The sequence below is a fragment of the Rhamphochromis longiceps genome, linkage group LG14 (assembly GCF_057381845.1).
Source record: "Rhamphochromis longiceps isolate RC_006_pf linkage group LG14, R_longiceps_female_GT1.1, whole genome shotgun sequence".
Taxonomy (NCBI): Eukaryota; Metazoa; Chordata; class Actinopteri; order Cichliformes; family Cichlidae; genus Rhamphochromis; species Rhamphochromis longiceps.
In genome coordinates, this window is record NC_140570.1 from 17510897 (window position 1) to 17537580 (window position 26684).

The window sequence follows — 26684 nt, forward strand, 5'->3', positions numbered from 1 at the left end:
GATAGCTGTGTTTCTCCTGCCGTCATAAGTCCCAAAGTCGGCTCAGAAAAAAAGGGCTGAACAGCACACCACCATATCTGTTTTTTAATAAAGGTTTTTAAATTTTAGGAGGTCCTGCAACTGCAGATTAGAATTTAAACAGCTTAGTTTTTTTTTTATCTCAAGATTTAAAGTAAATACTACTTATAATAATATTAATAATAACTGGTATAAAACTGACAACATATTCTGTCTCACAGAAGCATGAATAAAATTAGATAATAGTCATCTACTATTAATATTGCGTGGTCAAGTATAGCTATTAAGTAACCACTATGTGAACAGTAAAATTCACGTGTTTTGATGATTATATTTCTGCATTTTATTAACATAATGTATCGGATTTAGCTTGTGATACCAATGTGAACCCTAGCCTCCTATTACAGTTCTAAGATAAGTAAAAGAATAATTGTAACTGAACATGCAAAGATAAAAAAAAAAACATATTCAAATAAATTTAGGCTTCTGCGACATGTAGTGTTTCTTGTCCTCTTTAAATCCACAACCAACCTAGTGACGTGGTCAGTGACGTGCGACAATATTGCATGACTACAAATTTGGCTGTCAAACAAATCGATTATAATTTAACGTGCAGCGATTTAATTTTGTATAAAATCTGTCATTAATTCAGCAGCTCTCCTGGTGTGTGTTTTTGTTGAGAAGTGCCATATAATACATTACATTTAAAATTTTATTATGTATATTAATTTAGAATATAGCATGTTTTTAAATATACGTTGTGAAGGCCCGAAATTAAAAGTATGTGGATGTCGTGAAAGAGCCGTTGAAAGGATAACGCGTTTTACTTTACGGCAAGATTGGCCTTCCGCTTTTTGTGTGTCGCAGTGGAATTTGGCTGGACTTTTGCGTTTGTGTTGCTAACAGTGGTTTGGGATTTGCTTAAATACAATGGGAATAGAGGAGGAAACGGACCGCACCGTCTTCATAAGAAACCTAGATACTAAAGTGACGGAGGAGCTTTTGTTCGAGTTGTTTTTACAGGTGCTGCTTTCGCCACTTGTGCACAAAACTAGAAACTGTTGGTAGCATAATAGCTAGCTAGTGGCACAGAAACCGCTTACAAATAAAGTCACCGGAATGTACTAACACGTGGAGCTGTAAGCTGTATTGTGCGGTAACAAATGTGTCTCGTTTACATGTCTTTTGGTGTTTTACACATGCGTTGTGTGTAGTGGTTTTTCACCCCCGAATCACAGTAGCTAGCTAGTTAGCTGTCGTTAGCTTTAGCCGTTGATCACAAGCTTTTGTTTACGAAATTCGTTGATCCTTTCTGCAGGCAGGACCTCTTGTCAAAACCAAAATTCCAAAGGACTCGGATGGGAGACAGAAGACGTTTGGCTTTGCCGTATACAAACATGACGTGTCCGTGCCCTACGCCGTGCAACTACTAAACGGAACCATGCTGAATGGGAGAAATATCCATGTGCAGTTCAGATCAGGTGAGCTGGCATTTTTGTTGCTTTGAATTATGACGTAAATATTTCAACGTGTTTTGTGCATTTATGTGGTTTCAACACCGAACGTTTCAGTTAATGTTTGACTATCCAGAAATAAGTAACTAAAAAGCTATCACAGACAAAGCTGCGACCATCATATTTCACGCAAAGAAGTAGACGTCAGTACTTGAGTAAACTACTGTTAGTGTTACTGAAAAGCAATGACCCATGTACAGTAACCACCACACCCTACACCCGATAGGGATTCTTTGGTTTCGGTGTTGTGCACAGTTGTCGGTGTGCATAGTAGGTCAAAAGGAATAGAAGTGAGACAAAACCTTGAGCGACTTAGTAGTTGAATTAAATCACTCAAGTCTACGGAAAACCAAAGGGTTTCAGTCTTAGAATGGATTGTGCATTGACTTTTTAACATATAAAGATATGTCTTTTCAGACAAGGTACTAGGATGAGACAGTATAGTTAAAAGTTGTATCACTTCTTTTTCACTGCATTGTCTGACTTATATAATTCTACCTCACTCTGAAATGCAGCCTGCCTTGTTTGCAAAGTTTTCCTCCAGAAAGTAATTTTTAGTATACATTTATATTTAACCATGTAAATCAGCACTTGGGTATGGAACTATTTTACTAGATAGTGTAGCTGTAGCATTTTGGGTAGTTAACTCCTCTAAACATAGTTGGCAATAAACATGGTAGCCAACATCACTTGTGATTGTTTCATTACAATTAATTGAAGGAATACAAATGCACAAGACTAAACGCGGGTAAACTATTTTACTATTTCTTTATTTTTTTTTAATTTTAAGTTTAAAAAAATGAGCAAAGGTAGAGTTAGTTCCTGTCTAAAACTGCTCACACACTGTGCTTTCCACATGTGGTATGTTGCATGTAAAGCACCACAATTTCAAGTGGTGTTTACTTTGATTGTGCTCATAAGAAGCCATACATTTTTTATGCAGATGTCTGCAAAACTAGGCAACAAGAACCAATATTATTTAGATGCGTAACTGCCTCTAAAGCCCAGAGCAAAGACAAACCTGTCCCTTTAAAATATTACTTCACATGGAAAAAATGTATTTCCTCTTGGCACATCAGATATTTATTGGCAGTGTTAGTGAAGTGTGTGACCCAACCCAATTTTCCAAAACCTTTGCGACTTAACCAAATGCCTGACGGCCAAGGACCAGTAAAAAAACATGTTAGCTGTCAAGCCAGTAGCCCGTTTGGGCCTGTTCAAATATAACTTCAATTTCACATGTAAAGCAAACAGGCTTTGGATTACTTAATATATTATCATGCTTTTTACAACTACACTGTACAATGTACTATTGCTGTGTGATTTATTACTATTACTGAAGGTTGCTTGCCATACCAATACCAACTAGATTTAAATCTTAATATAAAATGAATAACAGTAGGGTGGACATTAGGTAAGGCTGCACTTTTAGTAGCAATCTCATATAGAAAACTATTCTGCGCGTATATAAAACAGGTTCGCGGCTCCAAACCATAGTAAAGGGACCTCTGGCTAATACGTTGGGTTGTGTGTTGGGCTCGTAGCCGAAAACTATCTTTACTTTGTTGTCTGCGTCAACTTTTGCTAGCGAGAGACAGAGAGAGGCGTTGAAAGGCTGCTCCAACTGAACTTATTGTTTCGGAGGAAAATGTGAACACAGTGTACAGTTGAGTCTAAATAGCTTATTTACAACTGGGCTCGTCAGGCACTCTTTTTGGCTTCAGTGGTTATTATTATATTTACATGCTTCCATTTCACGTTTCTACTCGGTGACAACTCGTACTTTTCGACTCTCCTTTTTCTCCCTCCCTCGCTCACAGACACATAACGGGTACGGCAGTCCATTCTCCCTGCAGCACGGACTACACTGCCCATGAGGCTACATTCTTTATGGCTACGCCTGTATATTCAATTATTTTTTGAATAATAATTTTTTAAAATATTTACGTCATTGTGCGGTAGGGCTGCTACAAACGATTATTTTGATAGTCGACTAGTCACCGATTATTTTTGCGATTAGTCGACTAATCAGATCATGCATCCATTGGGTGTAAAACGTACAGCTTATTGCACCAGCAGCATCTGCTCTTATATAACTATCATTAGCTTACAGCTTTAAGTGTTTAAGGTATGTGCTAACTTAAAATAAAGACAAGATGATAGTTTATTAAATTTTAATGAAATTTGCAGATTGTTTCGGTGAAGTTTAATAAGCTCCTTGCTATCTAAAATATAACGGGACACCGGAGTATATTCTCGAGCATCTCACGCTTCTGATAATCAGTTGTCTGCTTGACGTTTATTCAGCTGTGTAAAAACTACAACTTTAATCTCAGCCAAACCGATTTACTCAGGAACAAATACAATACTAAAAAAAAGCCAAACAATAACATTTTAAAGTTCTCTAAGTGACTTCTATATGTTTAACCTGAGTAGCGAAAGACGGTGGTGGGTTTGAAAACGATTTGCCGGGAGTCCGGTGTTCACACCGGCTCTAGTGAGCTTTGCCCCCGGCTAGCTATCGAGCTAGTGGGTAACAGACATCTCTGAAAACGTCGGAGCGCTTTTGAAAATATGTGGTGTCTTGATAAACTGAGCAGATATTTGAGATTTACACAGCTACATTCTCGCCTGAAAATATGTTAAACGTTTATTTTGTGACCCATAAAGAATAATAAGAGTAATATTAAAACTAACTAGCTGCCGCCATTGTTAGAAACTGAGCAGGGCTGCGCTTTGAATTCTGGGACAGAGCTACTTCTTCTTCGGGGTTTAACGGCAGCTGGCATCCTTGTACATGCAGTGCTGCCATCTTCTGTTTCAGTCCGTTATTACACTCTTAAATCCATCCATCCATCCATTCGCTTCCGCTTATCCTTTTTCAGGGTCGCGGGGGGCGCTGGAGCCTATCTCAGCTGTCATAGGGCGAGAGGCGGGGTACACCCTGGACAGGTCGCCAGTCTGTCGCAGGGCTTACACACAGGGACAGACAACCATTCGCACTCACATTCACTCGCACATTCACACCTAGTGGCAATTTGGATGATCCAATTAACCTATCCCCACAAGCTGTGCATGTCTTTGGACTGTGGGAGGAAGCTGGAGTACCCGGAGAGAACCCACGCAAACACGGGGAGAACGTGCAAACTCCACACAGAAAGACCCCGGCCTGATGGTGGAATTGAACTCAGGACCTTCTTGCTGTGCGGCAACAGTGCTAACCACCTTGCCACCGTGCTGCCACTCTTAAATCCTACTACTTATTCCTGCGCCTTTTGTGATCTTACAAAGCTTCAAACGACGCGTCGACTATTAAATTAGTCGTCGACGATTTTGATAGTCGACGTAATCATGACTAGTCAACTAATCGTGGCAGCCCTATTGTGCGGGCAGCAAGTAGAGGTGACATGGGCCGCGGGATTGAGACACAGACATTAGAGCCTCTTAATGCATGTTTTGTTTGGGTTTCCGCCGGTGTGGAATTAGCAAAACTAGAGAGGGCATAGCCTAACATATGAAACAGGAAAAGACCGCTGTGTAATCCATTTATTTGATCAACAACAGCTGGTGTGATTATGCGAACGTGCACCCGGTCAAATCCTTCTGCTCACCGGACCTGGAGTACCTGATGATTAAGTGCCGGCCATTCTGGCTACCGAGGGAATTTACAGCAGTGATTATTACGGCTGTTTACATTCCCCCACAAGCCGACACTGACCGTGCACTCAGGGAACTGTACAGCGCGATCAGCAGCGAGGAAACCGCACACCCAGAGGCAGCGTTTATCACAGCCGGAGACTTTAATAAGGGAAACCTGAAGAAAGTCTCACCAAAACTCCATCAACACATCCTTTTCAACACACGTGGAAACCGGCAACTCGACCACTGTTACACCTCTTTCCGGGATGCGTACAAAGCCCTCCCCCGCGCCCCATTCGGCCAATCAGATCACCGCTCCATCCTGCTCCTGCCCGCCTACAGGCAGAAGCTGAAACAGGAAGCTCCAACCCGGAGGGCGGTGCACTGTTGGACGGACCAATCGGAGTCTGCGCTGCGGGACTGTTTTGATCACGCGGACTGGGAAATGTTTCACGTGGCCGCCAGAGACATTGATGAATACACAGACTCAGTCTGTGGATTTATCAGGAAATGCGTGGAAGATGTCGTCCCATCCAGAACAGTCAAATCCTTCCCAAATCAAAAACCCTGGATTAACGGAGATGTTCGCGCGGCACTGGCGGCACGGAACACCGCCTTTGCCTCCGCGAACACATCGGACTACAAACACGCACATTACCAACTCCGAAAGACGATCAAAGCAGCCAAACGTGAGTACAGGGACAGGGTGGAGCAACAGTTTGACAACCCTCGGAGTATGTGGCAGGGACTAAACACGATCACAGACTTTAGAGGGAAAACCAGCACACCGCAGACCACGGCCTCTCTGTGTGAGGATCTAAACGTATTCTACGCTAGATTCGACACAGCGAACACCATGAGACCGGACAGTGTGCGCACCGCGGATGACGTCAGTGCGCACACTGTGTCTGAGGAGGATGTGCGGAAGTGCTTCAGGAAGGTGAACGCACGCAAAGCTACTGGTCCGGACGGGATTCCCGGCCGCGTCCTCAGGTCATGCGCGGCTCAGCTGGCTGGAGTGTTCACGCACATCTTCAACCTTTCCCTCTCTCTGTCTGTAGTCCCAGCCTGCTTCAAAATGGCCACCATCGTCCCTGTACCCAAATCCTCCACCATCTCCTCATTGAACGACTGGCGACCTGTAGCCCTGACCCCCATCGTAAGCAAATGCTTCGAGAAGCTGGTCAGGGACTTCATCTGCTCTGCACTACCCGACTCACTGGACCCTCTACAGTTTGCATACCGCCACAACAGGTCCACTGATGATGCCATAGCCCTGACACTACACACTGCCCTATCACACCTGGAGAAGAGAGACACGTATGTGAGGATGCTGTTTGTAGATTACAGCTCAGCATTCAATACCATCGTTCCCTCGAAGCTGGACAGGAAACTGCAGGATCTAGGACTGAGCAGCTCCCTCTGCAGCTGGATCCTTAGCTTCCTGTCTGACAGACGCCAGGTGGTCAGACTGGGCAGCATCACCTCATCCCCCATCACACTGAACACTGGTGCTCCACAGGGGTGTGTACTGAGCCCTCTCCTATACTCACTCTACACCTACGACTGCACAGCCACTAACAGCTCCAACATCATTGTGAAGTTTGCGGACGACACTACAGTGGTGGGTCTTATCACCAACCGTGATGAGACGGCTTACAGGGAGGAGGTCAGCGCCCTGACCCACTGGTGTCAAGACAACCATCTCACCCTCAACGTTGCAAAAACAAAGGAGTTGATAGTGGACTTCCGGAGGTGCAGAGAAGTACACACCCCCATCACCATCAACGGCGCTGCTGTGGAGAGAGTGAGCAGCTTCCGGTTCCTTGGCGTACATCTGGCTGAGGATCTTACGTGGTCAGTACACACAAACAAAACAGTGAAGAAGGCGCAGCAGCGCCTCTTCTTTCTCAGGAGACTGAAAGGATTCGGCATGAGCCCCCGCATCCTCAGGACCTTCTATCACTGTGCCATTGAGAGCATCCTCACTGGATGCATCACCACCTGGTATGGCAACAGCACCGCCTACAACTGCAAAGCTCTCCAGCGAGTAGTGCGGTGCTCTGAACGGATAATTGGAGGTGAGCTTCCCTCCCTCCAAGACATCTACAGGAAGCGCTGCCTGAGGAAAGCGGGGAGGATCATCAAGGACTCCAGTCACCCCAGCCATAAACTGTTCAGACTGCTTCCATCAGGAAGGAGGTTCTGCAGCATCCGGTCCCGTACCAGCAGACTGAGAGACAGCTTTTTCCATCAGGCCATCAGACTGCTGAACACGTCATAGACACCTCAGCTTCACTACTGGAACTTCAACATTATGCACTCCACACTGTATATAAATGCCACTTGTTTTGCACATATTCAACTCTGTATATTTTATATATTTTATTATTATTATTATTTTTATTTATTTATTTTTTTTATTTATTTATTTTTTTTACTATTTAATTTGTAAAAATGTGTATACACACACACACACACACACACACACACACACGTAGGAAAATATTTAGTATACACATCCAGAAATGCATACACTATTATATATTGTACATATATTTATTAGTTTCAGGTTGGCCATTCTTGTATTTTGCTCGTTTGTGTTGTTGTGTTTGCACATCTCTGTTGCTTGTGGGGCTCGCACACAAGAATTTCACTCGCATGTGCTGTGCCAGTGTGCCTGCACATGTGATGTGACAATAAAAAGTGATTTGATTTGATTTGATTTGATTTGATTTATTTCAACAAAGTAAATGTATTCTGAATACCACCCTTTTAAACGGTAACTGTAACGCAATACAGTTACTCATATTTTGTATTTTAAATACATAATGCCAGTACATGTATTCTGTTACTCCCCAACACTCGTTAAAAGGCTGATGACAAAAAAGAAAATGTTAGTGGCATTTACACCACAAAGATTTATTTTAAAGCTTTGGTTAAGTATTTTGGAGAGTTAGGTGTTCACATAATTTAATTGTAAATCTAGTAATACAATATGCTATATCATTAAAAGCTACGGGGTAGTGTGTGTATAAAGTATAGTTAGTTTTCTGTGCTTGTCAGTGTTTAGGGTCATTTAAAATGATTTTTATATAATTGCATGAATTAGTGTCAACTAGTGTCTGGTGCTTTGCTCATGTATGAAAACACAGACATATGTTAACTTTATATTTTTATTATGATCAATATTATTAATTCTATGTGAATTATATCCTATATATTTATTGCTCTTCTGCTTTGTGAGTCATTGTATAAGACAAAGTAGTCAATTGCAGACACTATAGGTGTCACATTTTGATCAACAGTTATTTACATATATGCGTAATAACACGTTCCAGTGACCTCAAAAATGTCACTGCACTTAAAATTGATTTACAAACAAAAACATGCACGTAACATAGCCATAATTTAGCCATTCATTTTGAGTCAGCTACTATATGTAATATATATGATTTGTAAGGATTTAAGTATTTTAAAAATAATTCCCGACGGCTGTATAGATGTTTATAGTCTTGGTATCCTTGGTAGTTTTTCTTATCATTTTCATCTAGATTAATTAACACTTGTAGGAGGAGCTAGGGGAAAGAGTTTAATTCAATTCATTTTAAGTTTAATTTTTTTTATATAGCAACAAAACAACAATAGTAACCTAATGGCATACATGCATTTGCTATATTACTAATATATTAAGATTACTGCAATGATATTTCTTTTTCTTAAAGAGTGTGTGTTTGTCATATCATTTGGTATGGATCAAGTATATATATGCTTTCTTCTTTTTAATATAAATTTTGTTTTGCTCGCTCATAGGCAGCAGTCATTGCAGCAATCCAGGGAACTCACAGAATTCAAGTCCTGCAAGTACCCCAAATCCCCATGGCCAGAGGTAAGAGAGTGTCTCACAGCATCAAAAGTTATCATCTTATTGTACCAATTAAGATGCTCACATGCTGTTAATAAGAGGAAAGACTAACAAGTTTCACTGTCAAGTATTAAAATATTCATTAAAAAAATAAAGTCCATTGAGACTGTGGTAATATGTCACCAAACCCCCCCAAAACAAATCAGTACTTTGGAGTCACACTTAACTACAGTTGTGATGTAGTAGAATTAAGTCAGGTGCTTCAAGTCACCATTACTATAGCACCTGAGCTTTGAATTATAAAGTTAATGAATAAATGAATAAAAATTGTGTAGGCTGTTCAAAACAGGCTGACTGTTGGACTAAAGAATTCAAAAACATTATCCAATCATAAGTGTATATAAGATTTACGACCCTTTTGCTTTTTGTATGGCTGTAAAATGGAATGAATAATAGTCATTAAAATTTCTTCCTATGCTGATTAGCAAGTTAAAGCTAGTTTGGTGAAAGCAGCATCTTTCAGTTGTAAAGTGAAATGAAAATGGAGTTAAGCTCATGTTTGTGATGCCTAGTTCTTTTGGATATCACAGTCACCAGATAATTTCTAATCTGTCACAAATATATCCTTCCATGGTAGTAGAGGCGAAAATTTCCTCAAGATAATAGTCATATTTAAACTCTAAATGTATGCCACGTGGTCCATGTGACACGAATATAGTCATTGGCACAGGTCTGTCAAAGTGCAGATGTAAACACATGGAAACCATGAACTGGTCGTTGTTGCCTTATTCCATTACATCACTTCAGGAAAACACGTTTGTGAGTAGATAATGGAAATGAGAAAATGACCCAAATATTCTGAGAATTGTCCCAGCCAGTCACATAACTTTATAATTTTTATTACACTTGGAGAAGACGAAAACAGGAGTGCACACGACTAAGTTAGTAGACATTTACATATTGCTGTTGGTGCCAGAAACAAGTATGTTCTTATTTAATCAACGTACTGTGTCATTTGCTTTGATTCCCATTAGACATCAGCCTCTCTCTCTCCCCATCTGTCTCTCTATGAGATGTTGTTAATAAGCAAGGTGCAAAGTACACAGATGACAGCTGAGCAAACTGGTGTACGTCTGGATTACATAGAAAATGAGTGAAAATGTTTGTATGCAGGCTGCATCTGAGTAAGCAGGCATAGCCACTAAACTGGAGTGATGTTTAATGATATTCTGCACAGGTGTGTCAGTGCTAGTGTGCAATGGGAGGGGCTGGTGCTGGCACTGCCAACATTACCCACACTTGGCAAATTAATCCGATATTGTGGGTGTGTATTGTGGCACAAAGTGTCACACACTTCGGCAGCATTTGAAGTGTGATGTAATCATTAAAGAAGGAAGCTAGCTGTTTCAAATGGCTGTTGCATACTTTTGCACTACTTTTAAAACCAGTTTTTAACCTCATGCATCAGATTTTGGTCAATTTGAAATATTTTGTTAATTTCAATTTTCAATTTAAATATTTTGTTAATTTAAAATTAGTCAACTAGTGAAATTTTCTTTCCGCAATCTTTTTCTAAAAGAAAAGTAAATTATAAATTGCGAAATGTTTTGTAGGTTTTTTTTTGTTATTTTGTTGTTAGAGGTAGATTGATTTTTATATTAGTGTGTCAGTGAAGTACTCCAATATAATTTTTGGCTCATCCTGCAAAACTAGTTATAATAAATTATAATAATATAATATAATGATGTTAAAAATAACTTATGTGGTCATGGGTGCTGTCCTATAGCCTTGCAGTAACTAGCAGCTTTGGTAGAACCTTCTAGTAGTTTGAAGTTTACGTAGACACTGAAGTTCTCCTCAGTCACTGGTCCCTTCAACTACAATAGTTACTGTAAGTTGTTGGGGCAGCTGTGGATTAGGAGATAGAGCGGGTCATCTGGAAATCCAAAGGTCGACGGTTCAATCACCAGCTACTCAAGTCTTCAAGTGTCCTTGGGCAAAACACTAAGCACTGAGCTTCCCCCAATGCATCCAGAGTGTGTGTTGCTTAGTTAGGACCAAAGCACTCATGAATTTGTGTGTGAATAGGTGAATGAGGCTTGTAGTAAAAAGGGCTTTAAGTGCTCAAAGTAGAAAAGCAAAATAGAAAAAGTTCTAATAAAAACTTAATGTTGATCTTATTTGAAGACCCTTATAAATTGCTATTTCCACACTCCTACAGAACCCCAGCCCAATTCAGCTCTCCACCATATACTCCTCCACACCAAATACAGAGATCCTTTTCTTCTCCCGATAATCTGCAGAAGCATGCCATGGTAAGTTTCTATTTCAAAAAACAATACTGTATTGCCATAATGGACAGAATTCATATGCGTTATTCAAGGATTGCACTTGGTTTCTTTTATGTTCAACTAGCTCTGTTATTGTGTAACAAATAAGTCAATATGTAAGCCGTGTGTAAAACAGGACTTTTTATTTTCCCTCCATTTGTAGATGAACAACATGATGTGGCAGACTCACATGAAGCAAATGGACCAGTTAAACGGCTCCTTAAAACCTCCGCAGCGGCAGACGTTTGGAGGTGGAAAGTCCACCAGTGGTGACTCACGGCATCATGACAATACTCCCTATCGGCATCACGCATCCCAGAATAACAGCACTGGCAGAAGCCAGCGCTACGCGGAGGAGCCGGGCTCTGGCCGTCATCAGCAACACGGCCACGGCCGAGAGAGCCACCACCACCACCATCATCAACACCAGAGCAACAGGAGTGGCAACCGTCACTATGACAACAGAGGCGGCAATAGACCATATGATGATAGGGGTAGCAACCGTGGCTACCAAGACAGTAGATGGCAACGATACTGAGATGTAAAAAAAAAAAAAAAAATTTAATTCTGTACAGACTTAAGTTCTTCAGATTTGAGGACACTTTTCTAAAGATGATGAACTATGTAGAAAAACATTATTGTGTATACTCAGGTTGTTTGTAATGATCCTATCAGTTTTAAGATTTAATAACTCATGCCTTAGACACATTTTTTAAATTATTTTTATTTTACTTTTAAGGCATTTTAAAATTTGTACTCTTCTTTCGTGTGAGCTTTTCATCACAGACGTTGCAGATATTTTGTAGGGTGTCATTTTGTCATGAGAGCAAGGACAAAAGCTATAATTAGTAGCGATTTTTAGAATACGAGGGGGGAAAGTATTAAAAAAAAGAAATTGGGCAGTTTTTTTATGTTATGCAGATAATATTTAAACGGTGCTGCCATAGTTAAAAACGAAAATCTTCAGGTACTTTGCAAAAAAAGAACAATAACTTTCAGATTCCACCAGCACCACTTACTACAACAGGGCACTGACTTTTTCTGATTGTAACATCGTCTAACCTTGCTCTTTTCCAGAATTTTTTTTTACTCTTATGTGTAAGACTGTTTTAAAATGAACATTTGCATTATTATTATAAAGCCCTTTTCATTTGACTGCTGCCTTGTCTTTCATCTGGCTACAACTCAAATACTTTAGGCTCTTGGCTCTACATCGTGAACCTATTTACAGCTCTTTGTGTATGCAGCTAAGTTAAGTAAGTAGGCTATTGTATGTTGATGCTACATGCTGTAATGCATGCACACAAGGCCTTATCTGCACCTATAAATGGACCTCGTGTAACTAATATGCTTGTGCAGTGGGTTATGAAGTAATCTACAGGTGGCGCCACACACATCCTTTTATTGAATCAATTAAGGTGGTAAATATAACTGAGCCACATGATCAGCTCCTATTTGACCTTTCAGTTCATGATGCTTTCAAGTCTATACATAGGTTTGACACTCATTCTGTACTCTTGACTACATTCAGTTATGTTTGGGTTTACTGCTTATTCGCTAGAGTCCCACGTAACCGGTTCTTGTTCACCGTTAGCAAGTGGCACAGGTTTAGGTTTGTGCGACTTCGCAGAAACGAAAGGTAGTTCATTGTTCCAACTTAAAATTAGCAGGACTTTGATCCCTACCATCTGACGGTGCGATCAGGCTTTGTGTCCCGGTATGTTTCTCGTGCAGTGGTCGTCAAATCACTTAATGTCTGTATAGATGTCATAATTACCCTTCCGAAAGCGCTTATGCCACTAACAGCGGCTCCCGTGCAATATCGACAACTAGATCCCTCAGTAAATCTCCCAGAGTCCAAAAGTAGAGCTGTATTTGCACCCTCTGAACTAAGCTCTGACTTGCTTGTAATCTACCTATCATATGATTGCATCCTGATGCTCCCAAATCGCTCTAATAGAGAGTATCCTCTGTTCGGTGTCAGTACTAGGAAGGCCTTTATTACGCTTCGGGCTGCGGCATAACTCTTCTAATTGGTTGATCTGCCTGGCGTCTCCAGCTCTGGAGCGGGCGGATTAGAGGCCGCTCGGTAGCCGCTGCTGTGTGGACTTATATAGAAGCGTGCCTCCTGAAATGATCCGCTTGCAAACACCAAGGGACTCTGCCTCCCCTGTAGCCGTGCCCCACCTCATCTGACAAGATGCCTGCAGCCGTGACTGCAGGAGCTTGGCACCACCTCAGGTTGCTGGGTTCACCGGGGACTAAATCTACCTCCACTCCCTTCAATGTATTGAATCTCATTTGACTTTAATATTACTGTTGTTATTTGCAATCACAAGTAAAGTTAAATACATTTAAATATTCAGAAATTATATCACCAGAGAATACTTTTCTTCTTTCTTTCGTGCATCAACGACTTAAAAAGTAAAACGTGTTCTGCGGACACCTCAGCAGTTGTTTCCATCTCCTCTTTGATCAAGCCATCAACCCTCTGAAAAAGAAAGCTGAGCTTCCCGTGCAGAGGTCCCACATTTCCCCCCTCCACACTTTGGACACGGCGGCTGTGGAGGTGCGAGTTGCCACCGGGTTCAGTTTATTTCCTGTTGTGATAATTGTTTCCCCCGGACACCGACTTTTCGACGTTTTTCGGACAGTTTGAAACTATCTGTACTAGCCTTTCTCGCCAGAAGACTGTTGTTCACTTTATTACAATCATAACGTACACAAAAAAAAAGAAAAAAAGAAAATAAAAACCAAATCAAATTATGCAGCAAGAACTCTTAAACTTATTTCTTTTAAACAGTTATTCGTTAGTGGACTTAAAAACAAAAGAGTAGCCAAAAATTAGATTTTGTCTTTTCTTTTCTGTGTGATAACAATTCTAAAATGAAGATTACAGGGAAATAAAACACTGAGAAAATATACAGAGATTAGTTTGTGCGAGTTGGACGTGCCTATAGCCTTCCACGCATTAATGCCAGAGCTGTCAGCTCGTGGCTGACACTCATCCTACCTTTATTCGAGCTTAATGACAGATACTTCTCTTAAAATAGATTTCACCGTTGAACCAAACGAATTCTGTGCCAAGCAGGAACAAGGATGTTTTTATTCTGTGGAAGCCAATTTTGTTGAAAAGTGACTGTTAATAAGACTTTTTGTGTATGATCCTGCCATGCATGCTGATTTGTGATAAATTACACCTGCCGCAGCTTGTTTGCGATATGAATAATGACTATAAGTCAACTGACATGGCCTGTAACCACAAAAGGTTTGGGGTCCGTTATAGCATAAATTCTTGTGTTTACCGTTTTAAAGTAAAATATCTTTTATGTGCTATTATTATTATTATTATTATTATTATTATTTGTATTATTATTATTATTACGGTTGTTGTTGATGCTGTTGTTTTGTTAAAAATTAAAATGATTTTGCGGTGTATATAAATAATTAAATAGTTTTAAAGAAATAACAAACCACATAACTGTATGTTGTATAAAACGTATAATGTAGAAAGAAAGAAAGAAAGAAAGAAAGAAAGAAAGAAAGAAAGAAGTTATCCCGACATTCCCACATAAATGAACTTATGGTTCTCCGAGGTTATAGCCTGTGATAGAGTGAATAAAACAAACTATCGAATAGACTACACCGCATGCGGTTTCTCGGACAGATCCTTACGCACTAGTCTACAGCTAAAGACAATTACAAATGATTTCATGTGAATCATGAAGCGCCACCAGTTTTGTGTTAATAAAAATCTTAGCCTGAAAACCGAGGTCTACTTGACCTGAAACACTGCTAATAATATTAAATGTATGAGTTTGATAGGTATATTAATATTATTTTAATAGTATAGCTCTAATGATAATATTAGTTTCTGTTCTGGAAACTGTGGTTTTACTCTTGCGCTCTAAGTTGTGGGCTAGTCCGCAAAATAAAGCTGAGAGAGAAACAAGTTTTTATGCGGGCATGAGGTATTGTATGTACAGTGTGTGTGTGTGTGTGTGTGTGTGTGTGTGTGTGTGTGTGTGTGTGTGTGTGTGTGAGAGAGAGAGAGAGAGAGAGAGAGAGACAGAGAGAGAGAGAGAGAGCAGCAGAGTTGTGTTAAGGGATGGTTTATATAGCAGTGGGTGTGAGCACAGATTGTAGTGAGTTCATTACCGCTGCACCGCTCTGCGCAGCTCAAGTTAAAGGCTAGCGATCCTCACCGGGACACTTCAGGGAAAGCTAAACTTCATTTTTAAAGATAAGCAATGAGCTGTTTTAACGCATGAACTCCAACAGTCGGCTTTAAAGACGGTTGAAGCTTCATATGCTTAGAAATTACTGAAGACTTTGTGCAGCGACGATTGCGCACGACGCACAGGGACAGATCATGCACTGTCAAGCCGAGTTGAGGCTCTCCTCCCCTGGGCAGCTGAAAGCTGCCAGGCGGCGCTACAAGACTTTCATGATTGACGAGATCCTCTCGAAGGAGACATGTGATTATTTTGAGAAACTCTCTCTCTACTCGGTGTGTCCTTCACTCATTGTTCGACCAAAGCCTCTTCATTCGTGTTCGGGTAAGACGTTTCTCCCGTCTACTTGGGAAAGAAATAAAGTAAACAGATATTTTTAAAATATATGTGAGACGCACTCATTAGTAGGTTGCAGATAATTTTACGCATAAAATGGAAACACTTACATAGTATTTCGGTACTGTAATCGATTTTTTAAATTTAAATAATAATCAGAATAATATGATATATTTAAATGTCGCGTGATTGGTGAATTGTTATTTCCTGTACACAGGCTGAGGTATATTAGGCAGGTACAACTCGACATACACTCAATGGTGATGAGGATTATGCGTCTGTGTTGACAGAACAATATGGTAACGTAGCTCCACATTGTGTTCAGTTACTCTATTATTATTTTAATGATCATAGATAGATAGATAATTGATTTGATACGATAGTACAAATAAAAAAATATATATAAACATTATTGCATTGCCAGATTTCATATCTCTTTGAAGGCTTGCATATTTGTTTTCTAGTGTCGTTTAATCACAGTTAGTCTGGACTTTCTATTATTGCTACAACAGTGACTTCATCTTCATCATTCTAAACTTTACATGATAAATCGTTTCATATCAGCTAAGTGTTTGGTGTTGAAACTCAAGTCCATTCGTCAGTGAATTTCAATGATGCTTAAGAACTTTTTTTTATCGAGCGGATAAATGATTGAACTGATAGGTCAACGAAGAGCGCAGCAGATAAAGTAAACGATAAAGAAAAATCTAACGCTAGAAACCCGTCATAACTAAGCGCCAACCTTCAGTCTATTTTATCTCATTTGTTTTGATGAATATGAGTTTTCTGGCTTGCCAAATGCTGCCCTCAATGTCCCTTACGCGGTGGGTATTTACAGATTAAATGATGATAAATGATTATGTGTTGCTAGAAATATAGATGTAGTAACATGGAAAAAGTTGTAGGAAACAAAACACTAATGATGATAATAATAATAATAATAATAATAATAATAATAATAATAATAATAATAATAATAATAATAATAATAATACAGTGTACTGGTGTGTTTAGACCAATACTGAAGGAAATATAGAGCTAAATTATATGACTTAAACGAATAACCGTGGCTCTTTTTGAGGTTATTTAGTGTGTTTTAGTATTTCATGCTCATGCTGCTGAAATGAGATAGATAGATAGATAGATAGATAGATAGATAGATAGATAGATAGATAGATAGATAGATAGATAGATAGATAGATAGATAGATAGATAGATAGATAGATAGATAGATAGACAGACCATTGATTTGAAGTCAGTTTGAAAACAGCCCCTTAAATGTGTCTTGTAGTCGCTGAACCAAACTACAGTTTGACAGATCTCATGGTACACCATGTTACCTTTCACAAAAACACAACTTTTTTGTTGACTCTTAACTTGTATTTTCCACTGAATCACAACAACTCAAAGGCTACTGCACGCTCTGGTAACCATTAGGATAATTGCTCTAGAGCCTGAAATAATAGCCACTGCAATTTGATGATGACAGCGATGGGGGGGATAAAAATAGGGGGAACGATTCCCTCATCCCTCTGATATGGTTGGTGTATGCTAGAAGGCACTATGACTGGGCTTTGGCACCCCTCTGTTCGGATGGATAGTGTAACCCGCCCTGCATATCAGAACACTGTGCCCACTACTTATTTGTAGCTGTGGGGGTGTTAGACACAGTATATTCTCCAACATCAATGGCTTTTAGAGCTTGATATGGAAGCTGGTAGGCTTAGAGGTCCTGGGCCAAAGAGAGGTGGCTGGCTGCTGAATGGCCCCCTAACAGTGAAAGTTGATTTCTTCATTCTGTGAAGGAAAAGATGTTATAGCCTCCTGCTGCCAGTTGAGGCCGCTGAAAGACAGTGATGCCATCAATGTTGACTGCAGGATGACAAATGAGATGTTAGTTTACTGTGTTTTTTTTGTTTTTCTAATTGCTCCAGTGTTAGTTAAACATACCACCTTAATGTTCTCAGTGCATTTATTCTGAGAGTTGTTGTTGTTTTTATCTTCACCCCCTCCCCCTCCCAATGTTAAATAAACTGAGCTTTTAATGGTGTACAGTATTCATATAATTTGTTCCATGTGAGTTACAGAGGGATCTGAGATAATGAGCCTTGACCTGGTGCTGAGCAGTGAGCAGCAGAATGGCAGCTTACAATATTTCATTTGGCTTTCCATCTCTCAGCAGGACCTAGGGTAGGGCTTTTAGTGGTGTTTTCTGGAAGAGGTGAGAGAGATTAAGATCAACTGTGGTGTAATCTCACCTGACAACATAATGAAAAAAAGAGTAGTGTGAAGCCCAAGGGCTGCTGCATACTGGTTTAGCACTGGCTGAGGGCTTATAGGAGAAATCCAAGTGAGCAAAAGGGTTTTTATCCCATCTTAAAACTTAATCTGCTGCAGACAATAAAGTCTCCCATTAAGCATAAAGTCAAGTTAAGCAGTATGATTACACCCATGTCGGCACACACAGGCGAGTATGCATACACACAAAGAGAAAATGCACACACGTCTTCAATCTTCCGTTAAGGATAATGTTTGACAGCTTGTCATCTCCTTGTCATTCCTGCATAGCCATGAGATTTTTCTGTTTCTAAAAAGGATAAGTAATAAGTTGTCTCTAAAAGTAGTTGATGCTACGGGCTAATTTCTGCTGCCACCTCTGTAGATCGGGTTTCAGGCTAAATGCTTAGCACGTTTAACGCGATGCTTTTTGATAGATGGGCTGACTCTCTTAGAGCAAAAACACTTTTACACAGTTACGCTCAATAAGATACAAGAAATTTTTTCTCTGGTACATTCCGAGAAGGACCATTAAATTCCTATGATCAGTCAGGATTAGAGGAATTTAACGGAAATTAAATATTTGTGGCTGAGGAAAAACAGAGAAACTACATCAGGTTGTCCCAGCAGTGTTTGATTTGTTTTCAAGGAGCGAGGACAAAAGCAAACAAGCAAAAAAGAAAGACAATTAATTGAGCAACATCCTAGATGTCATCAGATAGTTTATATGCAGAACATGTCAAATGTTCACGTACACTTGTCATAGCAAAGCAATGACTCACCCATACTTCCTCACCATTGAGGAAAGAAAACAAGTGACAGAAGGAGTGTAGATGTTATGATAGGCATCAGGCAGTTCCAGGTTGTGACATTAAAATTGTGGCATTAAAACTATTTTCCGTGTAGTTCTAAAAATAACACGCTTGCTCTTCACTCAATGAAAATGAGTGCAAAATAAAGTTTTTTTTCAGTAAGTGTTATGTCATAATAACCATGTTATCAATAGAGAAAACAGCTGGTATCAAAAGGAGTGCTTAACAAACTGCTCTTCTTGATCTATTCTTAGCAAGTATGTCTTCTGTAATGGTTACTACAAGCATTTGTATCAGTGCCTGCATTCCAACTGTGATTATCAAGAGTATCAGTGTGCTTTTGCATGGAGCTGAACTGCGCTCTTGCAACTACTCAAACAGTTTATTTGTAGACTATTGACAGGACACTGGCACTTGTCAACAGCATGTCAGAGGGATGGCTTTACTGTCAGTGGAAAGTCACCATGAGGGCTAGCATTCTTTGCTCCATTCTTTGTTAGTCGTCTCACCTCTGGGGGACTCTCGGTAGACACCGTTTAGTTTTGTTGACACAAGATTTTCTTTAGTTGTGAAGACAAACAAAAGTGTGTTCTTTTGTCGGACAGCCGTGACTGACACGGTCCACTTTTCCTGTAAATTATAGTTCAGTAAATATGTATGATGTATTTATTATCTCTGATGAGTCACTCAAACAAACATAGATATGATACAGAGCGAAAGACAGAAACCATGTAAAAGAAACATGAATATATGGCAAGCTCATACAAGGACAGAAGAGAGGTCTTCTTGTCTAGACTTGTTGCAATACCACCAATCTAACATTGGAGGATTAGCGATGACCTCAGTGTCTTACCATGATGTCACGATGAGCCTGAGGCAGAGTGTCATGTGTGTATGTGCCTTTCTTCGTTTGGAAGGCAACAGTGGCTGTGCGTATATGCATTTAAATGTGGCATGCTTGCTGTTAATTAATAATTAAACAGAGAGGTTTAACTGAATTGATGCACATTTTATAGCTTAAGTCTCTGTATGTATGACTCATTTAACCGTAAGATTCAGAAAGTGTGCTCCATTTTCTTTCTGGGTTCATGTTGTTCTCACCTACCTTGAAAAAACATACAGAAAAAGTTCAGACAGTATGTTTTCTGTCAGCTCTGGCATATATATTTCACTGCGTTGAGGTTGTCTATTGGTTAACGAGAAGCTAAAGAAGACAAATCTGCCACAGGCACCCAGAAACACACATGCTGGGCGTTTCCGTGTGTGACAACTGGCTATTTTTTCCTTGCCACTGGAGCATTTTATCCCTCTCCGTATCTTCCTCATCTACTCCCATAATACCACTTGTGCCCTTTCCACTGTTCCTTATCAGCCCGTGCATTACAGCCTGCACCATGCTCAGATTGAGTGTGATTTCTGGTTAAGGGAATGGTTTTACTCTTTAAAGCTGTGTAGATTTTTTTTCTCTGGCGGATATTATATTTGCTTTGCGTGACCCACTGCATCCTCTGTGCTAACCTCCAGGTCTCCATCTCTCCCCCATAGGCTCCAGACAAGTGCTGCTTTTATTGATTCTGGCGTCTGCTGCTTCTGTCTTCTCTGATAGAGAGCAAAAGTGTGTGTGTGTGTAGTTTGCAAGAGTGGGAGAGAACATAAGAGAGGGGAAAAGTTTATTATTTGAGTGGTGTCCGATTTAGTTTTTAGATTTTATTACAGCTTATTGTGCCTGCACTCGTCTCTGTGTGTGGGTGTGCATGTGGTTGTTTTGTGTTGGGAAGCAGTTAGCGCTTAACAACCTCTGAAAAATAATCAGTCATTTGAGCGGTTCAGAGGATCAGTGTAAAACACAGCCTGCGTCATTGGGATCACAGCCCTCTACATGAGGAAGGTCACAACCAAAACACTTTTCACGGCAAACGCTGGCCAATTAAAAACGAACCTGTCTAAGCAATTACAGGCGGTCGATAATGGTATAACCGAGGTGACTGAGCAGTCCAAAATAGCTCTCTTTGAAAGCTGCGGTGATTCAGAAGGATGTGTATTCTAACTACTGGACTTTAATGCATTTCTCTATGCTTGTGTCCAGGCTCCTCGTCACTACGTGCCTACCCGCTCCTCTCAGTGATCACGAGGCAGCCGCCCAACCTGCCTGCTCACGTCCCGCAGCCGTCCTCTCCGGGCGCTGCCCATCCACATCTGCCACTGCTTTCCCCACAGCATCCCAGAGGCTCCGAGCTGTCACCCAGCCAGACGCCCCTCAGTATCAGCAGCGAGTCGGAGACTGAGCGCAGCACACCCCGCCTGAAGAAGCCACGTCGCAGCCGTACTATTTTTACTGAGCTGCAACTGATGGGCCTGGAGAAGAAGTTCCAGAAGCAGAAGTACTTGTCCACTCCTGATAGGTCAGTATGGTGCAGACACTAAAATCTGACTGAAACGACACACAACATAAAAGCCCATAAACGAAACAAAGTCACGATTTCGCCTCATCCGCACCAACATTTTGCATAAAAGAAATCAAACCTCTGAAGCGTCAGAGGTAACCTCTACATGCAGTTGACGAGAATGCACCAGCAGCAAGTGTGATATAAGTGCATCTCAGCCATAGCATTTTGACAACCTGCATGCGAACTTACACGAAGCAAAATTTGAAAGTGCATAACGTGCGCACCCTCGAGCACATCCACAAAGCCACAGATGCAATTATCAAGTGGCGGTTAACCCAGCATCATAAGTTTTGATTTATCCTGTGGGGCATGTCTCATGTAATGTGAATTCGTCAAAGCCAAAGCATTACCTCAGCGTTCTAGTTGAGACACGAGTAACGTTTTAACCCTGAGCTCTAGAACAGCAAAAGGCCCCAGCAACCAAACACTGCCTTATTCAGTGAAACAGGGACAGTGGCCAACACAAGCAAACAGAAATGTATTACACTGATTTACTGCCAATCATTTCACACATCTGCAGGTGTACATAAAGTGCATTAAGCTTTCTACAATAAGATGAAGTAATATCTGTGTCTTAAGTTCCATTCTACGGGTCATTTTTGGGACCGTATTTTTTCCAGTTAAAACTGTAGAGCTCGACTTTATATTTGGCCTGCAGGCTGCTTTTCCATTATAAGCCAGAAGAGCATTTTGCCATAAATGTTGTTTAAAGCACTCCAAGCAGCTTCACATGTGCAGCAGGAATTTTAAGCTGCTTGTGAACCTTCACGTAGAGATTTCGTGCACCTCTGTACCCCCTTATTCCCCCTTATTCATTTTTTAATATGCATAGAGAGTGGTGATAAAAACGTAAATAACTGCTGCAACATGTTCACCTGTTTACACACTGACATAGCTCCTCTTTGCAGGAACATGTTGCAAACGCATCGTCCTCGTTGCACTCATTGCAGTGTAACTGTGTGCTACGTGCGATCTAAAAATAAATTAGCATTTCTGGATTAAACCAGATTTATTTGTCATTCCATTTACATCCTCTCCATGGGGAAAACTCCCACGATGCATTATTTAATGTATCACATCTTTGCCTGCCTGGAGCTGCTGGAAAGGCATGCCTCATCTTAAGCAGAGGCCCCGAGGCAGAGTACAACTGAGTGATCAAAAACCAACTACCCGTATGAAATACTGTGCCAAAATACTGTGTCCTGTCAAAATATCCGATTCTGACACTGTGTTGAAAATTAATTAAACACCCAGGTAGTGGAAAAACATCAACAGAGAAAATCCCCTTTTAAAACCCCACATCAAAGGTGTGGCATGCGCCTCACTTAGGTTTGTTATGATCCAAAGACAACTTAGCTTCCCTCTTCCCTTTTCTTGGCCGAGAATCTCTGCGGTCTCGAACTGAGAGTATGCGCGGGGGCGGACAGAAGCAAAACCAAAAATATTCCTGAAAAAAAAAACGACTTTAAAGTATTTATATCGCGGAGCGGTAATGATTTTGTTACACTTCCGAGTATTATTACAAGTGTTCTAATGATCGTCATCTTCATCATCATCGCCCTTGTTAAGAGGTATTCAGTTTCACCCAGGAGTCCCGTGAAAAGTGTGAGAACAGAACAAAATGGCGGCCTTGCAGTGGCCTGGAGGGAGTGACTCAGATACTGTTTGTACTGCTGTGTGCGTGTGGTTTTTCCCCATTGAGAACTAATGACTATAAATAATTGGGGTGTTTTGCTTTTTTTGCAATTACTGTTTCTAGCCTCCAGTTTTTACTCTACATCTATAGAAATCTGATGGACAGCTCAATTGCCCTCATGTCTTGTCTTTTTAGACACACTGGCACGCACGGACACACATGCTTCTTGTCTAGTATAAGGTAATGCAGATAGATCCATGAATCTCAGGGATTTGTTTTTCTGTAGCTCTGTTTTTTAGATTTTGTTCTCTCTTTTTTGCTGTCTTGGTTTTCACTATCACCATCAAATGAAAGTCAGCTCCTGTCCCTGGGGGGTGCTGGTCGTGAAAAATCCTTCATCTGGCTGTTAAAGACCTGGAGTAAGATCAGGGAAGAGGAAATCTCATTTAAGAAAAAAAAGAACTTTTCTTTCTACTAATGGATGCCTTGTCCACTTTATCTGGCCCTTCCTGAGGTTTTATATTACACACCAACAAATAGCCCTATTAGTCATGGATCACCACATGTGGTGGATGCATTCTGAATTTTCTCCGACGGTCTCAATTATCCAGCTACGAGCGCTATGATGGGATTACCGATGTTGGCATAGATGGCTGCAGGTGTACAGTGTCAGACTGGAGTTCCTGGCATATAATCTCTGGCGTGAGATGCTTAAACAGAGTGTGGCCTAACGCTCTTTTTAAGTTTTCAGTGTTGCGAACCTTTAGGCATGAAATTGCATTATATAGTTGAAATCATAGTCTATAATTCACAGAGCACAATTAGTGTCAAGATTTCTTCATTTTTGTGTTCGTGTGAAGAGAAACTGATGTTTAAAGCATGCCAACAGTAATGATATATGTCCTGGATAGGTTCCAGGACTGTACTGGAACAAGCACACTAAAATATATACATAAGTAAACTTTATCTTGTTTTTTTTGTGCTTCTGCAGGTTAGACCTGGCACAGTCGCTTGGTCTCACACAGCTTCAGGTGAAGACATGGTATCAAAACAGGCGTATGAAGTGGAAGAAAATGGTAAGTTCTGAAGTAAAGCTTGATGTGTTTTTAGTTGTACAAGTCAGATTCAACAAATATTCTTAACTGGAAAGGCCGTCGGTAGTGGAATTGGAAAAATGACAACGTCTTATACTAACACTGCAACTGGCAATAATGTGTATGATCTTCTTTGCCAAAATGAGCCAATAAAGTAATAATACTGAAGCCAAAGACAATGTTAGTTTTGGGTAAATCAAATCTAAATTCAGATTATTTGGACAAAAGCATTTTGATTAAATGTTGTTTGATTCTTTTATGAGAAAAAGGATTATCTGTAATTAAGTACAAAAACTGAATGTGTTATTATGAATGCTTTTTGCATGCAGGCCAGTAATATTTGTTTTTTGCTTCCTTTTCATTTTGGATTATTTTGTTTTCATTGTACACCACCGTTTTAGAAATGTTTGCTGCTACTATTTTATGCTACAATATTAAGTAAATATAGCAACATGGAAGGAAGTGGAGGGTGCGGAGAGGCAGAGTGTAGTGTGACTGATGATGACGGCAGCGAGAGCAAACACTTTTTGTAGAAGGGTCAACAACTGAGAGAACAAAAAAGACCTGAAATCGTTAAAGATAAATGAGTGCACAAGGCGGAGCCAGTAGCGATATGTCTTCACTTAATTACTATAATAGCAAGCGTTGCCTTTGACTTCTGCTGCCATTTATCACCAGAGGAGTCCACTAAGACCGCCTGTGTGTTATCCTAGGTGCTCAAAGGAGGTCACGAGGCTCCGACTAAGCCCAAGGGAAGACCCAAGAAGAACTCCATTCCCACCACGGAGGAAATAGAGGCTGAAGAGCGGCGACTGAAAATTGAAGAAGAGGAGAGGATGAGGAGATTAGCTGAGAAAGTGGCGGTGGTGCAGAGTGGAGGAGAAGCACCCCAACTGGAACCTCAAGATCTCAGTTCGGAAAGTCACAATCCAGCCGGAGCAGTGGAGGGATCCGAGCGAGAGCTGCCACTCCTTGTGTCAGAAACTCACACAGCCAGCTAAGCAAGAACAAACCAAAGACTAATGCCAACCTGAAAACAGATAGTGCCTCAGGATCACTGTAAAAAAGCCTGTGTGGTGTTAAGAGCCAGTTGCTTTAGCTATATCGTCGGCTTCACGTTAGTGGCCTAGAGCTTTTACCCAGTGTAGCATTGAGTTTTTCGTTCACTGGAAATTGTGCCATACTGAGAGCAAATCTCCATAAATACTGATTGCACTGGTAAACCTTTTGCCTTCAGCCTGCAGCGTAAGGAGTAGAATCAAAAAAAAAAAAAAGGTCGGTCTGGCCTTAACGTGTATCTCAGCAGTCATCGTTGGTGCCAAAATATCAACCAATGCCTTATTAAAAAGGTGTCTATGAATCTTTGTATTATACATTACTTCACTGCCAAAACTCTGTAATATGAAACGGTTACAGTGCCTTCTTGGTCTCAGAGGAAAGCTTTTTAAATGAAATAATATCAAATGCAGTATATTTTTTATAATCATTTCTAACTGTAAGTGCCATATTTCGAGACGGATTTGTAAAGTTTAGACAAGAAGACCTCTATTTTTTAGTTTGGAGTCAGATTGTAGAGCTCTGGTTATTATTTGCTCATATAAGCTTGCATTTTTATTTTGTTTTTTCAAAGATCAAAGGAAATGTTTCTGCCAAGCCATACACTGTATCATGCAATAGAAACATGTAGAAAACATATGGTCTTTCAAATATATACACGTATGAACAAGTATATAAACTGCTGTTTTTTAATTGGATTGGATGAAAAATAGTATATATATATATATATATATATATATATATATATATATATATATATATATATATATATATATATATATATATATATGTTTATATATATATATATATATATATATATATATATATATATATATATATATGTTTATATATATATATAAACATATATATATATATATATATATATATATATATATATATATATATATATATATATATATATATATATATATATATATGTTTATATATATATATATATATATATGTTTATATATATATATATATATATATGTTTATATATATATATATATATATATATGTTTATATATATATATATATATATATATATATATATATATATATATATATATAAACATATATATATATATATATATCGATCACTACGGCCGTCTTCGTCTCTTGCCCACCGCTGCCTTCTTGTTCATCTCTGTCCAGAAGAGCGCAGTCCTGGGAACAGCTAAGATACTGCGCAGGACCCTCAAGCTCCCAGGCCTCTGGTAGAGGACCCGAGCTTGAAGGATAAACCGCCTGCTGGGTGTTATATATATATATGCTGGGTGTTATATATATATATATATATATATATATATATATATGTGATGTTTCAGCTGTTCCTGATTTTTTTTTTCAATGAAAGTACATATGATTTTCAACCACAAGGAAACCACAACTCTAAAGCAGTTTAGACTCACACGTCAATACCCG

At 39.9% G+C, this 26684-nt stretch overlaps 2 protein-coding genes across 2 annotated transcripts; both read left to right on the forward strand.

Annotated features, from left to right (window-relative positions):
* The first annotated feature begins 854 nt into the window (after positions 1-854).
* Positions 855-12521, forward strand: rbm7 (RNA binding motif protein 7). The gene is made up of 5 exons (XM_085380257.1): positions 855-1041; positions 1337-1499; positions 8985-9060; positions 11258-11351; positions 11530-12521. The coding sequence occupies exons 1-5, from the start codon at positions 949-951 to the stop codon at positions 11902-11904; spliced, it is 801 nt and encodes a 266-aa protein (XP_085236383.1). The 5' UTR covers positions 855-948; the 3' UTR covers positions 11905-12521.
* Positions 12522-15464: 2943 nt separating this feature from the next.
* On the forward strand, positions 15465-26005 carry barx2 (BARX homeobox 2). The gene is made up of 4 exons (XM_085380080.1): positions 15465-15925; positions 21113-21428; positions 24101-24185; positions 24917-26005. Exons 1-4 carry the CDS (start codon positions 15739-15741, stop codon positions 25202-25204), a joined length of 876 nt encoding a protein of 291 aa, XP_085236206.1. The 5' UTR covers positions 15465-15738; the 3' UTR covers positions 25205-26005.
* The last annotated feature ends 679 nt before the right edge of the window (positions 26006-26684 follow it).

What these genes read in the sequence shown, in the direction of transcription:
- rbm7 (XM_085380257.1), top strand. Translation starts at nt 949, where the DNA reads ATGGGAATAGAGGAGGAAACGGACCGCACCGTCTTCATAAGAAACCTA. An exon ending in TGTTCGAGTTGTTTTTACAG is followed by an intron (nt 1,042 to 1,336) that starts GTGCTGCTTTCG and finishes TCCTTTCTGCAG; the next exon opens with GCAGGACCTCTTGTCAAAAC. An exon ending in CCAAATCCCCATGGCCAGAG is followed by an intron (nt 9,061 to 11,257) that starts GTAAGAGAGTGT and finishes ACACTCCTACAG; the next exon opens with AACCCCAGCCCAATTCAGCT.
- barx2 (XM_085380080.1), top strand. Translation starts at nt 15,739, where the DNA reads ATGCACTGTCAAGCCGAGTTGAGGCTCTCCTCCCCTGGGCAGCTGAAA. An exon ending in TACTTGTCCACTCCTGATAG is followed by an intron (nt 21,429 to 24,100) that starts GTCAGTATGGTG and finishes GTGCTTCTGCAG; the next exon opens with GTTAGACCTGGCACAGTCGC. An exon ending in GTATGAAGTGGAAGAAAATG is followed by an intron (nt 24,186 to 24,916) that starts GTAAGTTCTGAA and finishes GTGTTATCCTAG; the next exon opens with GTGCTCAAAGGAGGTCACGA.